This window comes from Vidua macroura, chromosome 1 (genome assembly GCF_024509145.1).
Source record: "Vidua macroura isolate BioBank_ID:100142 chromosome 1, ASM2450914v1, whole genome shotgun sequence".
In the NCBI taxonomy this organism is placed as follows: Eukaryota; Metazoa; Chordata; class Aves; order Passeriformes; family Viduidae; genus Vidua; species Vidua macroura.
This window is the reverse complement of record NC_071571.1, coordinates 135,726,734-135,744,603: the sequence shown is the minus strand read 5'-3', so window position 1 is coordinate 135,744,603 and position 17,870 is coordinate 135,726,734. Positions and strand designations below refer to the sequence as shown.

The window sequence follows — 17,870 nt, the reverse complement described above, 5'->3', positions numbered from 1 at the left end:
GCCCATTCACTAAAAGTACAAGATAAAAGAGATATTCGAGAAAAATGGATGGGGATAACACAACTGAGAACCTAGCATCACTTTCATTTCTTAGACAGTATATTAAATAAAGTTATTGCCTATTTATTTCTAGTGGATACCAGAGACAAGTTTTTAGTAAGGGCTGATCTTAAGTGAAAAAGTATCCTTTTTATAAAGCTTTGCAAATGACACAGGCAGGAAGAGATACCGAGCAGCAACATCAGCAACAGCAGCTACAAGGTGTCTCAGACAGATTGTTTCAAACTCTGTGAATTAGAATTACCTTTACTGATGGTAATATTAGCAGTAGATTCATTGTTATTTCTAGTAAGTCAATTTTCTATCAAGGGTGCAACACAAAAGGACAAAGTTACAAGGATTTGCTGGACTTGTTCTGACACTGTACAATGCGTATTTGATTAAGGTAGAAGCAAGCACACAAAAACTGAAGTTTGAGTAAGAGTTCAATTGATTCATTATTCATTGATAAACTTAATAAACCAACACCTACTATCCCATAATCTTTCCGTAATTTCTTTTCCAGTAAACAAGCATAGGGTTTCTCAAAGTGTATTGATAAAAGCTGTACCTGAATGTATTAACAAAACTTGCAAAGAAACAAAAGCTGTTTCAGAGCACCACACCTGGGTTACCCATTAATCCTCTTCCCTATTCTTCTAGTTTTAAGATACTGTAAAATGACAGCAGGAAGAACACATTTTGGAAAAGAAAGGTACTCCACTACCTTCATCCTTTGGTAGATGAACAATACTTTGTCATGCATTTCCACTTCCCTTCCACCCAAAGTTCTCCTATCCTTGTGATCTGAAAAAGGCAGCCTGTTTTTCAGCCAAATACCCAGAAAAAGGCTTCAATTATACTGTTCACCTACTATTTTAGATTGCACCTGGAGCAAAAACTGGCAGAAGAAAAGCTTGTTGCATTGAAGGAAGTATATTGATTGAAAATAATGACTGAAATTCAGTGGAAATAATGAGTGTGACAACAACATCTACAATTCCCCATATTTTCTCTAATTTTCTAGCATATATGTTAAAAGGCACTGAAATGATAGCTCAAACCATCCAGTACTGTCAAACATTTCTGATTAGAAGGTTTTTAAGAGCTTTCAGATTTGTGCTAAAAGTCAGTCATAGGAAGCCACGTTACACAAATTAAAATGCACAGAAGACCACATTAGCATATTTCTTGTACTATTTATATACCACTTTTTTATAAAGTTATCCATCTCACTAATCACATTAGCATGTAAATCCAGAAAATTATTATTTGATAATATTAAGAGAACCAAGCTTGACAATTTCACATAACACATAGAAATTATTGTATTAAGTATTTTTGAAATATTTCCTATGACTGTTTCCAGAGAAGTCCCAAATACAGGCTTAAGGTGCGGTCTCATTCTGTGGTAAGTAACTTACAGATTTTAATACTTGCAAAAACTGTACTGCCTCAATTACTTTCAAAAATAGTTTCTAAAATCTACCACATTCCATCAAGAAAAAAACATTTTCACTATATTCTGTGGAAATTATTCTGTAGTTATATTAAGGTGCCAAATACTGAAGAGCTCACTAAAAGAGAGATATACTGTGCTTTTAAACCATAATGTAGATCACTATCCACTGATACCCATGCTCCAAAAGGTCAAATTTTAAAACACCAAATACCTATAAAGGCTTTGAGCAAGTGTTAACACCAAAATACACTGCTGGGAAAAACTCAAGCAATACATATGCTGAAAATATGAAAGTTAAAAAGACAAGTTTTTATGATACTAATTTCAATGTCTCAAAGCAAAATTGCTCCATGGGACCATGAGAAATCACTGAGTTGCAGGGAATGTCTTGCAACCACAGCCTAATTCTTCAACTAGCTACATTTCAACTTTGAATTCAGAGTTCTATGGTTCTGAGTTTTGTAGCTAAGCAGAAAACTACTACCTGTAGTTAGACTATTGCTGTTCTTTAAAATTTCTTTTACACTCTACATAAAACAGTGTAGACTTCCTTAATTTCAACATGTTACACTGCAGGGTAGGGGTAGGGGGAAGAAAAACAAAAGAAATCTTACAGTCAGAGATTGCAATTGCTGTCCCAAGACTCAAATTAAACAGTGCTGATGGGATACTTCTACAATATATATGACAAGAATCATCAAACTTTTGACCAACACTTGAATGTACAAGACTGGAAGTGCTTTAACTGCATGTACACTACAAAACAAAACCACGTAGACGTGTAAAGATGTGTCCATAGAAACACAGTGGACACAGAGTCACATGAGAGAAATGTACTTATTATTTAAAGAGAAAATAAATAGTTAAAATATATTTCTAAAATACACTCAACAGCATTATAATGCATGAATAAGTCAAAATTGCAAAATTAATTACTAAATTATTGAAAAGGCATGTCATTAATAGCTGTTCTTTTCGTCTTTTGCTGTCCCGTCCATCTTTAGAGTCTTACCAATAAACACTGAACACTCTAAATATAGGAATAATCAATATCAGAAAACTGTCAGTTTATGAGACTGAAAATTAAGTCTGCTTCACCAAAATTCCAACTTTGTTGCTCTACTCACATTCCTTTACCTAGGAGTTTTAAGTTACAACTTGCTCCACACAAAAATGATTTGGAATTGTGAAATGTTGCCCTGATCTGATGTTGGAGTAAAGCATTAGGATGGCATAAACTGAACAGCCATGATCATGATAACCAGACTAATAAAGTGTTTTTTTTTTTTCCCTCTTGGAAAATATTTAATACTATTTTAATATATTCTTATGAGTGTATTAAAAAAAAACATCTTTGACACTGTTCTTCCTTACCTCCCATTCTTTAGCAGCATCTTCAGTACTTGATTCTTCGCTAGTTTCAGGCTCTTCCTTCTTTTTTACCACTATAAATCCAGGTTCCCGAAGAGACTCCCCAGTATCTTCTGCATATATTTCTGGACTCCACTGGATAAAGAAGACATACAAGTGATCTGTCCTAGAAAAGTCAAGTTATGACACAGAAAAAAAAAAATAAGCTAAGTTTGTGATGTCTAATAATATTAAGTATTTAAGGTTAAAATAAAAATACTATTTCATATTTTACTAGATATTAGAGACACATTTAATAAAAACACTAGCTAGTTCTTTGGGTTTTTTTTTTATTTTTAAATATATGAAGCTGACTCTGTAGGAAAAAAAAACAAGAAACAAGTTGGCAATGGATTAGCTGTGATTTCACATACAAGTATGATCTTTCAACCACTTCTGTCTCATTGGATACCTCTGCTTAAAACTGAAGTTACTGCCAAAATAAAACAAAAAGACTTCTTTATCTTATTTAGAAAGAGTTACATAAAACCAAACAAAATTAGAATTTAAAAAATTCCTGCACGTCTGTTTTCCCTTTGCCTGAAGAACAGTTGACCACTTCCAAGACAATCAGAATTATACAAATTGTGGGAAGTACTACAGATGTGGGGGAAGACTGCTGAAAGCATGCACATATATGTATGAATCATGAAATCATAAGCTCCAAGCTACAGTAAGTACCAAGATTCGAAGTTACCTCCTTTTAAGTTATGTGCCACAAATGGCACTGTTCTCCAGTTTAGAAGAGCAAAATCACCCAAATTCACAGGAGGCAGTTATTTGCAATCCTAACAGATGTCAGTTTATCCTGTATTTGCTGCAGGTGCACAGACAGAGCACTCAGGAAAAGGACTTGCAATGCATCCACTAGTATCCCTTGACCATAGAAAAGAGTCAGAGCTAGATCTTCATGGCTCTGGTTACAAGAGTTTGAATATTCCTTATGTCTTTCTTCAGAGATGTTTTGCTTTATCTGAGTATTGTCTTAGCATGAAGAATAATATTTGAGCCTTTTTTTCTCCCTTCCTTAATAATCCTTGAAAAACTGAACACTTGAAGAACAGGAAGAGATACAGAACTGCAAAGTTTCTCAAAAGTGTAGTTATATTTTTCGTGCACCTTTGCCCAAAAGAATGCTGCACACAGGTATGCAGTAACAGTCTCTGAACAGGGTCAGACTTATTCATAATCAATCTTAACAAAGGTGATTCAGAATCACCCTTGTTAAGATTGAGGTTCCTGAATAACAGTGATAAAAGGGGGGAAAAAAAAGGGGTAAATCTTTCTCTGGCAATAGGAAATAATAAAATATTCTGGATGCACAAGGTTAGGTAAGTTCTTTCAGTCAAAACCAAGAAACTGCAGACTCTTCATGCACTGAATGAGGCATCAATTTTAAGTTGTCATGCAAGTATGAAAGTTTTTTTAAGTCCTGATTTTAACTTTTCAAGAACTTTGAGTTCTATATTATTATAGTAGTTACAAAAAGTACATGAAACTTGATGCTTAAGGAACTGTAAGACACTCCTTCCCAGACTGGCTCCTTTGAGAGTAAGAACACTGAAATAATGCTTTTCTCTCTTTCATACTACTCGGTGACAAAGACAGCTGGATTGGCTCTAGGTATTTTCATCTATGCAGACTAGCACTCAGCAAGGTTAACACCAAATTAAGAAAATTAACACCCCACTATGAGGACATAGCTGTTTCTTTACAAAAAACATAGGACACACATTGAATGAATAAAGAACTGATACTGATAGTATACTACTCCATTCAGTTAGAGAGAGACCCTCCACAGATGAAAATAATTTCCAAGGATATCAGTACAGACTGAAAAATAAGAAACATTTCTTCCAAAATAGGTGATCAATTCTGCTCTGTGCTGGAGATAAGTGCTTGCTACATTAAAAAATGAGCCAAAGAGACAGTAATAATTTTAATCAACTAATCTAGATATCATTGCCATACATGAAACATCTATCTGTTTTCAAATTAAATATGATACTACTAGAACAAGCAGATTTGAGTTAGCTGTAACCACAAGATAACTCCTGGCCCAGACAGGATTAACAGCAGCAGAATTAGTGGGACAGACCTTTGACTCAAAACTTTGTGTCCCCTCTACCACTTAAGAGGTAGCAGGGTTGATGTTTAGAAGCAGGTTAGTGATGCACTACCATAGACTCAGTTCTACCTGTTGGATAAGTATAATACTTTGCCATAATTTCAGTCCATCACACATTTCCATCCATAGCAGACATAAAAAGAAGACTACTGCCTTTCTTGTTGCACCCAATTTCAGTATAAAAGAATTTTATTTCTGTAATCAACCTCTTCTGCTTCAGATTAAAGAACCCCACTTACTTCTAATTTTCTTTATATGTTACACTTTCTAGGCATTAAATAGTCTTGCTGTTGTCCTCTAGACTCCCTCCAATTGATCCATATCTGTCCTCAACTGCAGTGCCCCAACTGGACATTCTATGCCATTCAGCTCAAAAGAAAAGATGGAAAAGTGACTTGATCATGGCAGGTAGGTATTTATACCAGCTGATAACTGATAGTTTTTTGTTTCTTTCTTTTCCCCTCACTCTTTGACAAGTATGTAACACCCCTAAAAACCACTCTTGGGTTGAAAAGCAGTTAGTTTCCTAGCAGTAAAGATCATTTCAGAATACGAGACTGTACCAGGGAGTGAGCATGAACAGTCTCATGTCTTATTTGAATGAGTTCAACCAATTTAGCTATTTTTCCAGTAGACATGCTTAAGTTGGTTCATGGAAAGGTTTTGTGTTCCATATACAAAGATAAGACAAAGGAACCCCAGCTAGCTCTTCTGAACTACAAGAGGATTTTTAGAAAGTTTCCAAATAATGGGAAGCACAGATAATGACAAACTTAACTTCCTCCACCAGACTTGAATCTTCCTTTCATTATTTACTTGCTACAAACAAGAGCTTAAATAATATAATGAGAAACTATTTGCCAAACTTACAAGTAACTCCAGTAAACCAGTAAAATGTCAGTAAGGTAATGAGGTACTCCAATGGCAAATACAATACAAGCCAATCAACAACATCCTCAGACGCTGACCCTTTTTTGTGGTTAGAGAGATACAGTCACTGCAAAATTTTGAATAGTGCAGAAAGAATAAAAAGCTCAAACACCTACTGGCAATTGCTGATTTTTACAATTTATCTCTGTCTTACCTTTCTTGTGGAACAGCAAACCAGTACTCATGTTTTTTGTCCCTTTGTGCATACTGCTGCATTGTTGCACTTGCTTGAGAAACAAATGTTTTTCTCATGGGTTTTCCAACCCTGAGACACAGAAACTTGTGAGATCGATGTCGTCTTTTTTCTTTCATAACAGAAGAACCTATTAATAAAGACAAAGTAAGCTGTCCACAATGTACTAAAAAGCTTAACAAAATCATTAATTATTTTATATTAGACAATTGAGGGATATAAGACATTTATGTAAGTAAGTAATGGGAGATGGGGTAAGATAAGAGGTAATAATAATCTGCCCTTTTATGTTATGAAAATCACAACAGCAGAATTAACTTAAGAATACAACACACTAAATTCTAACATTCATTTCTGCTTCCAACTACAGATCACACTGTTACAGCATTTCATCCAAGCTTGCAAGTATTCAGACAGTATTCTTGATGCATACTCTCAACACTGAATCACCATCCTCCCACTATTAAACAGCTATCCCACATATATGAAAAAGATACTGTGTTAAATATGTATTTTAAAAAAAGACTTCTGTTAAATACGCTTGATTCACACGTGTCAGAGCTATTTGTTATTTTCTTATAATTTACAAGGGAAAATGGGCCCTATTGATACAGGATTAAGACAAATTTTAATTTTTTAGCTATATCAAACATTTCAATGGTATGAACACCACCTCAGGATGAAGTATACTGGATGTTGCTGTACAGGATTTTTCTCTTTGGTTGTTTATTGAATTGAACTAAAAGAATTATGTGATTACTCTCAAGGTCTGAATTGTCAAGTCAGCACAAGGTAAAAGAAGAAGCCTTCTTAAAATTGTTTCTTTACTATATTTACCAAATCCTCCAGCCATAAGAGAATTTTTTAAAGCAAGAAAGGAAAATGTAATTTTAAGAGCTATTATGATCAGTTATGACAATAAAGGGTTTATCCTAGCTCTGGTATTACATGTACATACAGATAGGTTTCAATTTCCCAGGACACATCTTTTCTTTACAGCTGAAGTTCTCCTTCAGCATCCATGCAGACCACAGATCCACTAAGCACAGACCTTCTTGCTCTATAAACATTTTCTTAATGAGATTTTCACCATGAAGTTTAGAACAGCACTGTTCCTCAAAGACTATTTTTTTTCTAGTAACTATTTAAATGTTTGCCTCCTAATTTTCAGTCATGTTTTCAGTCAACATTTTAGAATTATACCTGCAGCATACAGTATAGTAAATTAGCCATAGTAACATGCATTATTTGGAAGTATTTTATTAATGTGTAAATGCAAAGGTAAATTGTCATATTAAAAAAAAAACAACACTAAAAAAAATAAAAATAAACAAAAAAGCCTGGTTCATAGGACTGGCATGCAAACTCTGTGGCAGTGTTAGATAAATACTCTTCAAATGATTTGGTATTTGTGATTTTGGTCCTTCAGAGGCAGCACATTAGGACTTCCCTGAGCTCAGATAAGTGGGATTATGGTTTCAGCTATCAGATGGATAAAAAAATAAAAAACAATTTAGCTCTGCTCCAAGTCTCAAAAGGACTATTTCAGATGCTTTCTTTTTTTTGTGAGTTCTCCAATATCTTGTTGTATATTTGACACTAAATTAATGAGAAAAGATTTCAGCAATGGCTACTGTCTCATGCTTCTTGTCTTTCCTTTCAATCTCTGCCAATATTCAGCTAAGCAGCAAATATTTTGACATGTCATCATTAATGAGATTTTAAATTGTTTATACACACACAAAATTATAGATTGTTACAATTTCTCCAAAGTATCAACCACATCTAGCTTTATTTCAGTCCAGTAGTTAACAAAGGTGTCTGTAAAAACAGAAGCTTGGGCAATAAAAAAATAAAAGTAGATACAAGCAAGACCTTTTTAGTTATTCTAAACTTGATGTGTCTACTCATAAGTATCTACTTGCATTGCATCACCTCAACATTCAGAATAAAGATTTAGATCATTAATTCCAAACTCAAACAACTAGCTTCTGCAAAGTTCAAAAAAACAATAGCTCTCAAAACCTAAATTCTCAAAAGCTGCCACAAAAGAGAAAAAAATTCAACTAAGCTCCTGCTATATGAAAGAGACAAAAATACTATCTAGGTAAATTATTGATCCAAAACTCATAGTATTACTACTTTAGAGTTGTATTTTGAGAAAGGGTACTTGAAAGTATTTATTATATTTCAAATCTTAAATGACCTGGTGTTTTTAGTGACCTACTGTTAACAGATGTCATATTCAGTCTGATTTTCAAGAGTTATAGATCAGATCTATGCTTTTACCTTGGTTCTGTTTAATCATGCCTGTAGAAGCTTCACCAAAGGTGAGAAATATTACTTCATAATTTATTCATTTATTTGCATTCTGCTAATACAACATGCAAGAATAAGAGCTGTAATAATTCCTGCTGAAGTTGGACTGAATTGGTCCAAATCTCCAAGAGGCATCTTGTGCTTTTCGTGTTTTTTTACTTTGTACTTTAGCCCATCAACCTGGAGTGAGGCAGCAGCACTATGTGTATATAAGGTTTCTAGCCAGCGCTCTTCTGTAGGACTGTATGCAGACACTTTTTTGGTTATTTATATATTTACTCTGCAAATATACATATCACATAACACACGAACAACCCGCAGTTAGTCAATGATACAATCTTACAAAAAACCAAAATTAAGGCATTTAATGCAACTGAGTTACAAATATTAATTTGTAAGAAAAACAGCAACTGTGCCAAAGAAGACTTAGTACCTGAATTTTTTTAAAGTTACAATCAGCAACTACTGCTAGCTGACATCTGCCAGAGGTATTAGAAAGTAGTACTAGTAAGTATATTAGAAAGTAGCCAGAAGTATTAGAAATACTTCTAATATTTACAGCATAAAAACCAAATTTATCACAGAATGATGCAAGTATTCATATGCTTCAAATTTCAAAATTCAGTTACTTCCTTAAAAGAAAAAAACCCCAACCCAACCAACCAAAAAAAAAAAGTGTAGATGAACTTCAGTTAACCAAAGAATGTACTTCTATTCAATATAATTTCAACTTTAATAATTAATATAATGAATTTAACCTTCAAATGCACTTCACTTACCTTTAATGCCTGTCACACACTAACAGAGCCTTACGTAGTTACCCAAATATTGCACAATTAAAACAAATAGTTCAGTTATCTCCATTAGTAAGATGGGAAGACATGAGAAAGTAACTTGTGAATTTTTTAGAAAGCAAATTCAAATTCATCCAGAAGCATATTTAAGTTGTTTAAAGGCACAGCATATTTCTGTATGATAAAAACTTGAACAGACTTTAAGGGTAACTTCCAACTAATAATCCCAGGACCCTGATCTTTGCAGAAGAATCAAGGTACTCAAGAAATAAAACCTAGCTGTTCACTGTATCCACAGTACTAGTTTCCTAAAATCTAGCCCTTATTTTTCCTGAATCAGGCTTTTTGGATGCTTAACCTTGTTCTAGTCAGCATCAAAGTAAGACAAGATGCAAGTGAAACAGCATTCTGAAAGCATCAAATATTTTCTCCAAAAATTATGTAAAGTTTAACTTTGGAGTATCTTCAAGCCAATAAGAAATATAACCAGCACATGAAAAGATATGTTGTACAGAATGAAAAAAATCCAGAATTTCCATTAAACTGGAGGATGATATATTTTAAATCTGAAGGTAAATACTGTACCCATGAATACCTACTGACTCACCTTCTAACCGCCCATCTCCTGCAGACACAGCTTTCTGACTGATTTCTTTTTGTGAATCCTGGTGCATGTTTTCTCTTTGTTGTTTTGTTTGTTGCATAGTGTGTGTCTTCCAGAGCTTGCGGAGTTCTTCAACTTCTGCCTCTGAGTCTTGACTTGGCTCTCCCACTACTTTTCCTTTGCTAGGTGTCTCTTTCTTTTGAGAGTCTGTGGTACCTTCACAACCTGGACATTCCTCTTCCATCTCATTATCTGCTTTTTTTCCTAGTGATGAATCCTGATCCTTACCCACTTCTGTCTCCTTGCTGTGCTCCTCACTACCCTGTGATCTTTGCAAAGACTGCTGGAGGATATCTGCAGTATTTTCACCAGGTTCTTGTCCTCCTTTTACAGACATTTTAGCACTTTCTGAACTTAAGTGGGTACCAAACTGTTTAACATCTACAACCATTTCGGCACTGGGCTTTAAGTCACTGGCAGCTTCATTGGATTCTGAAATGACTGTTAAACATTCAGCACTAGTCTGGTTTATTGTTTGGACAGATTCTGATGATGCTCCAGAAGATTTATCTTGTCGAAGCTCATCTGAGGAAACAAGTTCCTCACGTATTGGAGAAAGTTCTGATTCTGTGAACACATCTTCTGAAAGAGACTCCTCTGTGCTTCTTGGGGCAGTGCTAGCACTGTCATTGCCCGTGTCCCGAACCTTGGAATCCATGTCATCTGTATTGCTCTTTGCAGCTTTCTTGGAATGGCCAAGTTCCCTTACTGACAGCTGCTCTACATCTCTGTTGAGCAAAATAAGAATGTTGTTATAACAAGTACCTCGAAAGTATCAAGCTCTTTTCTTCACTGCATCGTTCAAGCTCTTAAAACAAACAAACACAATTTCAACTTAATCCAGAGCATTAGTAATAAACAAGCATAAAATGTGATACCATCATGGTAAACGTGGCTGACCTTTTGCCAGCACAACATAGCTGGGACTTCCCAAGTTCATGACATTACTTTCACAAGAAACTCTCCTATGAAACTAACAAGATTATGAGAAGCACTTAAAGTGTAAAAATAAAATAACCACCAAAGTAAAACCAACAAAAAGCTACACAAAACCATAATCTCTAAAGGCAAAAATCATCCACAGTTTTTTAGGTTTTCTCTCCCCAAGCAGTCAGTACAGTTGTACAGACATGCCCCACCCTACAAGGAGGCTGACACCTAGCTCACATGTAAGACATGAATGGCAGAAATCATCTGGTCTAACCTCAGATATCAAAGCCAGTAAATGCAGAACAGTAGGAACCATCAAAGTATATCTCACTATTCTGCCCATAGAAAATACCTGAAACAGTGTTTAGTGTCTTCAGCAGGTACTTAACTTTGAGGATACCACTGTTTGGGGAAATAAAACCCAAACTACTTGACACTACTGAAGATGCTGATAAATAGTGTAAAAAAAAAAAAAGCAAGCATAAAAATTTATTTTACCCAGAGGAAATAATCTTTGTTAAACCTGCCTTTCAAAATAAGCTGACTAGAAATTCTATGACTTTTAGAAAAGGAAGGCTAGAAAGGTACTATGAACATGCTCAAGCTTTTCCCTGTTGTCAAAAAACACCTGGGCGGTACACAGCCATCACAAAAAATTCTCATATTTAAACTTACTCTTGACTAGAGCTCTCTGTCAACTTCTTGGCTATCAGAAGCACACCAACTCTTCGATTACCTAGTACTAAATGCTGTTAAGATGCTTGTACATTAATCTCTCTTTTGAAGGACAATAAATTCACTCCACAAGTCTCACAAAACTTGATAATCAGTTACATCATATTACTGAGATGCTGCTAAAATTCAGGCTGTTTGCAAAGAATATGCACCCTCCTATCTAAGTGTTTACATGAAACTTGTAGTAAGTTTTAGCTGACTGCATGATTTTGCTTACAAAGCATGTGGATTCAGCTTTTGAATTCATTACCTATTAGACTAGGCCATTTCTTTAAATTTGCAGGATTATGCACAATGTAAGGTTCATGAAATCTGTAAAACATCTGCCTGTGGTCAGACATTTTTTGTCCAGTTTAAGCATAGATTGTGGCTCACATATAGAAACCATACAACACAAAATTTTAGTTTTAAGAACCAAAGCATCCATTGGGCTTATGACCATTTTCCATATCAACAATCTGAATACTAAAAATAAGATTGCTTTCCCAAGTTTAAGCAGGTTTGACAGCTGGAAAAATAGAGAATGGAAGAAGGTTAACTACAACAGTGGAATATAATATGTAGGAAAAAAAACAGTGAGAAAACATGATTTAAGTGTCAAATACCTCAAGACATATGGGTCTTGTCAGATCTAGCTGAAGCTGTTAGGACTTCTGTTTAGACATTAAAGATTTGATTTCTGTTTTACCCCAAATTTACAAATATGCCTCATATTTAGCTAAGGCACAAAAGTACAGGGACTGAAGAAAATGCTAGCAGCTAGTGCTCCATCCACTAGTTTATACAGCTGACAAGAAAGATAAACCAAATTGGGCATACAGGCCTCTGAATGCAGAGTATGACCTTTCATTAGAAGACACATTTTCATTCCATATACATTCACATTATAAACAAAAGAGAAAATGCATGTGCTACAGAAGCACAAAAATCAGTGGCATCATTAACAAACTAAGCATTTTAGAAAAATACTTGCTTTCCAACTGCAATAACATGATTCAAGCATAGAGTTATCTAATTCGTTCCACTGTGTATCAATTGAAATAGGAACTGTGAGCTACATTTTAAAACTCAGTCTGGAAAAAGAAACTTCCAGAAAGAAATTCTGCTGAAGTCATCATCATTCTACATCAAAAGCCCCAAAAGTACTACTGTAGCAACATGTATTTCAGTTGCCCTTTCAACAGACACGACATTGGAGAGCAAACAAGACCATGCCAAGATAACCATTCATTCCCAGGTTTACGCCAAAACTGAGCTCATAAATGATATGAGGCAACTTACTACTTGTGAGTGTCCATATTGTTAAGATTATCAAGAAAGATGTGCTTAGGGTACTACCTAGATGAACTGGAAGAGGGTATTTTGAAGAGTTACTGAGTATCTAAAAAAATGCAACTATTTAAGTAGGGTACAGTGTTACATATCAAGCAAACAGCTTTACACTCTCTTGGTTAAAGATGCCCACTTCACTGCAGCTCAACAACTGAGGCAGTCTGCAAATGTTTGTGCTTTATGGGCTGCAACAGGTAAAGGTGGCATGATTTATTTTTTTAATCCTTTTTGGATTTCAAGACAGAATTTATCTTTTTTCTGATGACAATATAAAAGCTCGGCATAAAAAAGAGAGAACAGAACAAAGATTTCTCATAATGCTCTTTAAAGTTGATTTTAAATATCTGCTGCACTAAACACCAGTGCTTAGACCTCACCAATCCAAATTCACTGTTTACTCCAAAAAAAGACTACACCTAAAGGTGAATATGCAGTTCCTCCCCTAGCCATAAAGGGAGAAAAATATACTCCTATGCCCATGATAATTTACACAAATATTAGAAAATGAGTTTAAATAATTTGTCAGAGCAACAAGATTGAGAAGCAAATGAGAAATGCCAAACAATGAAAATTTATTCCTAAAATTGTCAAAGCTGCACTTTCTTATTGTGAACACGAGTTTTTAAATTACTGAAAAACCAAACAGCATCTATTACTGTTTCCATAGTGGGGAAGGGGCAGAGGAAATGATGTGGTACCACAGATCTTTATAAGAGATTACTGGAGGAAATTAGAATCCATGTATATAGAAGATGATTTATCCTGTATCATATATATGATGTGAGAACTGAAGGTAAAGCAAACTTGCTATAGGATCTTTCCAAGCCAATCTTTGATATCCTTTCCTAACAAGAAAAAGAAGGAAAATGCTGGTTTGCTAGTTTTATATGGTCAACAATGTGGCTACAGTTCAGATTTACTTAAGGCTTTACAAATACTGTTCTATCTTACATGCTTAATGACTCCTTAATTTTGCTGTCCACAATTTCCTTATACAGAGCAGCTGACATCACTTCTTCCATTGGACACATGATGCCATATTCTTCACAGCCATTCTCTTGGACCAGAGGATCCATTTTATGAGGATCAAACATTATATTATTTGGCGTCACTAGCAGCACACCATTGACCGTACCCTAAAATGAGAGGGAAAAGAAGTGGTAATTTTTCTCCTTCAAATTCCAGTTTATTCTTCATTCTTCATTAGGCAAAAGGTGTTTTTTATTTTTTTCTTTTTAAATAAAGCCATTTTAAATTTATATTTAAGCAACCTGTTATGTTACTAAGTCACTGTTAAAGACAAGAAACTAACTTTTTCTGGGGAAGAAAATTAATACCACCTGCTTTCCCAAAAGAAAATAGTTTTATTCCTCACAACTAATCAATCATTGGTTTTAGTAAAGTAAGAGAAACCTTACACACTGGAGAATACACTAAATAGCTCCTCTGAGATAAGGAGACATCCTTCCCAGATAATCACAGGGCTTAATTGGTAGGTCTGAAAGCAATTTTTGTCTGAAACTTGACTCTTAACTCTTCTCTCTCACTTTCTAGTATTTATTTAGAGAGACCTTAAAAACCTATCATTATCTTAATTTATTTTACACAAAAGTAACAGAGAGGCTGATACATGTCCTTCTAACTTAATGGACACATTGATGGGACAAACGCATTTATAGAATGAAATTAGAATAAAAAATACTCAAGATTATTAAAGATGAAACTTTGGATGGTTTTAATCACAATTGTACTGCTGCAGTACATGAATGCAAGTAAGAGTTTAAACTTTAACTATGAAAAATTTTGAGATTGATATTCATACTATGAATTGTAGGATTCTTATACAATACAAGTATAAAAACAGTTAGCTTACAATATGTTGAACTTTTTTTGAACAAAAAAAGTTAGCAACACGTGCAAACAGCAATTGCCTGCTACAGAAATTCATTTAACTGTTGGAACAGTACAGTTTGAGCTGCAACTATGAACTGGAGAAAACCTAGCTTTAAGTAGAGTGACAGGAATACTTCAGTTACAGATCTTGACTCCTAAACACTTTACAAATCTGGTCAGACATTCCAAACTTTCATGCAAGAACTCAATTCACGAGCTGTTGAAGGAATCAAATATTTATCTTACTGATAAAACATTCACAGCTATTATAAAGAGTGTGTATTGGAGATTGATTTCAATTTTGTTTCAAGAAGACTTTAGCAGAGCACAAACACAGATAACAGTTCCTCCAAACTCAAGAAATTTTCTTCCCAGGTGATGGTTGATGACCTTCACAGTAGGAATACAAAGACGACAAGTAGTACAAAGAACTGTGCAAGTTATAAAAAAACCCCAACCAAAACAAAAGTGTTATTGAAGTCTCAACAATGACCAATGCTATTTCTAGTACAGAAAAATGAAGACATGTCTCAAAAGCAGCCCAAGCATCTGTACTTGAGTCTTTTAGTTGTTCAGTGTTTAATCAGATTTTATATAAATCTTTTAGAGTGCAACACTTGTGCTGAAGACTTTGACGTCAGCAGAAGACATCTACATATTTCCAAGGTGTTTAAAGTACCAAAACAAGATTGTTACGGGCATTTCTTTCCTAGCGCTATACTGTGGAAATAGACTTTCAAGGCTGTCCTCCAAGAGGACAACTATCCAGAGAAGTCTACATTTTGTTATATCTATTGTAGTCAAGAAAACAAATTCAACATGACTGCAGAAGTCTACTCAGAAGAACAACTGCTTCTCTTTAAACAAATATAACTTCTGTAAATTCAGTACATAATTAAAACAAAAAAAGCAACAGCTTTTCTACATCTGAGCTCTTTCATTAATGGTCATGAAAATGGAATTTTATTAATACTCTCTAGATCTAACCCAGAAATTGTCATAGTCTTGATGGCAGTTGGAATAGATGATCATTGTAGGTCCCTTCCAACCAAAATATCCTATTATATTCTTTCACTACCCAAATACTGCATGTGGATCTTCAAAATAGCCAGGCTGAAGATGTTAAGACTGTATGACTGCTCTATCTGAAGGATTTAAGTGTTCAATACCAACTTCCACAAATGTATTACTCAGTAGAAAAAAAAAACAGTAATTGAGTTCATTAGAAAGCTCTCAATTTCCAGAATAATATTGTCTTTATTTGTCCACTAGCTCATGAACCTTCCTTGATAAATTAAGTACACAGGAAGTGCTAAAGCTTTTGAGGCAATAAAGAGATGATATTTTTCTGTCAAGGGGTGCGCTGTCCCAACTAAGATATCATTCATGTCAACAAGGTCCAATACTTTATAACTTGCTTTCTAGAGCACTGAAGCAACTGCTTCAGCTGACAGCACAGGCCAAAAATTGATTAAAGGAAAAAGCTTATCTGAATAATGAGAGTCATCATCAGAGTAACTTGTATGAAGAACCAGTTACACATCAACCACTCATTTCAGTTGTCTTGCCTCACACTCAGTTTTAGCAGTTCAGAAAACAACAACTTACCCCTCCCAAAGCCCATAAGCCAGGCTTGTTAGTATCTTAAGGAAATACCATCATATCAAGGACAAAAATCTGTTCATGTGCAAGACTACTCACTATATAAGAAAAACAAGTTTAAGAGACCTTCTATTGTAAACAGAAGATTCCTACAGAAGGACTGACAATGACCCATCTAATGGCAAAGAATCCCAAACTGGTACCTTGACATGGCCTTAGCACATATGGAATTAGGATTAAAGGATTAAAGCCTACCTCTAGAGCCTCAAAGACACAGCTAGAAATAATAAAAGCTTATATTGACCTTAGAAGAATTCCTCAACAACAATAGGTAGGCAGACATTCAACATGAAAATTAACTGGAAAGTGTATTTTCATGTAAAATTTACTACAGCAATAGAAATTGAGAATTAAACACTCAGACCTAGCAGACTTTTATCTGGATTTGACAAAGTGGCTCATCAAACACTTCACCTGCAATTACTATAAGAAGTGAAAGATTATACAGGTATCTTGAAAAAAATGGATTTATAGCACCTTAACAACAGATGACCTATTTAATTTTTATCTATTTAAAAAACATAATGCAACACTTCTGTTTCACAAATTACTAGACATGGTCCACAGTTTCTAGATGAACACTTCAGGATACTTTTCTAGAGAAGAACTGCTGCCCCAAATTAATAAAAATTAAATTCCTAATAATATACTAATTAGCATTAGTTTTCATTATTTCCTCCAAGGATCACTGAATGTTAACCCAGGTAGCTAAGCAATGCTCAGGTAAGAGCCAGATAAAGAAACATTTGTTTGGCTGCAGATTTTAGTTACTCTTTTTCAGACACGCCAGTATTTCTGACACTTTCTCTTAAAATTTCTATGACTCTTACAGGAGAAATACCTTCTGTCTTTACTACCTTGTTTGCAGAAGTAAAAGCTTCCTTAAAACCTATTACTCAATAGATGTTTCTAGCATGGACAGAAACCAAGTGCTATTGATTCTGGGAGGAAAAAAGAACATCAGAACAAAACATACAAGTGGGAGCACACAAGCCTTTAGCCAACTGCTTAAGAGCTGCTCATTGCATTATGCTAGTCTTACCTGAGAGATGAAAACTGCAGCAACTCCTGCCTTTGAGAGTTAACACCAAAGCTTTGCATAAGTCAAGAAAAAAATCACATCTGTTCTTTAAAGGAAATACTGGAAACTTCATTTCCTTGTTGGAAATGAAGGATGAGACAGATTTCTCTGTTAGCATTCCTAAAATACATATACTCCAGAACTATTGTATCGGAGTATGCAATGATGAACTCTAGAGCATTGTAGTATCAGGCGCTCATTTAAGGTTCTAAAACAACTTTTCTGGTTACTCATATACATTTTTGCACTATGGCAGCAGATGTCACAGTCATCTCATAAAATACCCAGGAATGGGTAA

At 34.7% G+C, this 17,870-nt stretch overlaps 1 protein-coding gene across 6 annotated transcripts in view; it reads right to left on the bottom strand.

Moving 5' to 3' along the window:
- Window positions 1-17,870, bottom strand: part of OXR1 (oxidation resistance 1) — a 138,615-nt gene that overhangs the window by 27,671 nt on the left and 93,074 nt on the right. For all 6 annotated transcript variants that reach the window (XM_053993634.1, XM_053994410.1, XM_053996021.1 and 3 more), the window contains 4 exons: window positions 13,888-14,072; window positions 9,883-10,667; window positions 6,124-6,292; window positions 2,876-3,038 (listed from right to left, as the gene is read on the bottom strand). In XM_053993634.1, coding sequence (XP_053849609.1) covers window positions 2,876-3,038; window positions 6,124-6,292; window positions 9,883-10,667; window positions 13,888-14,072 — 1,302 coding nt within the window. The remainder of the gene's footprint in view (window positions 1-2,875; window positions 3,039-6,123; window positions 6,293-9,882; window positions 10,668-13,887; window positions 14,073-17,870) is intronic.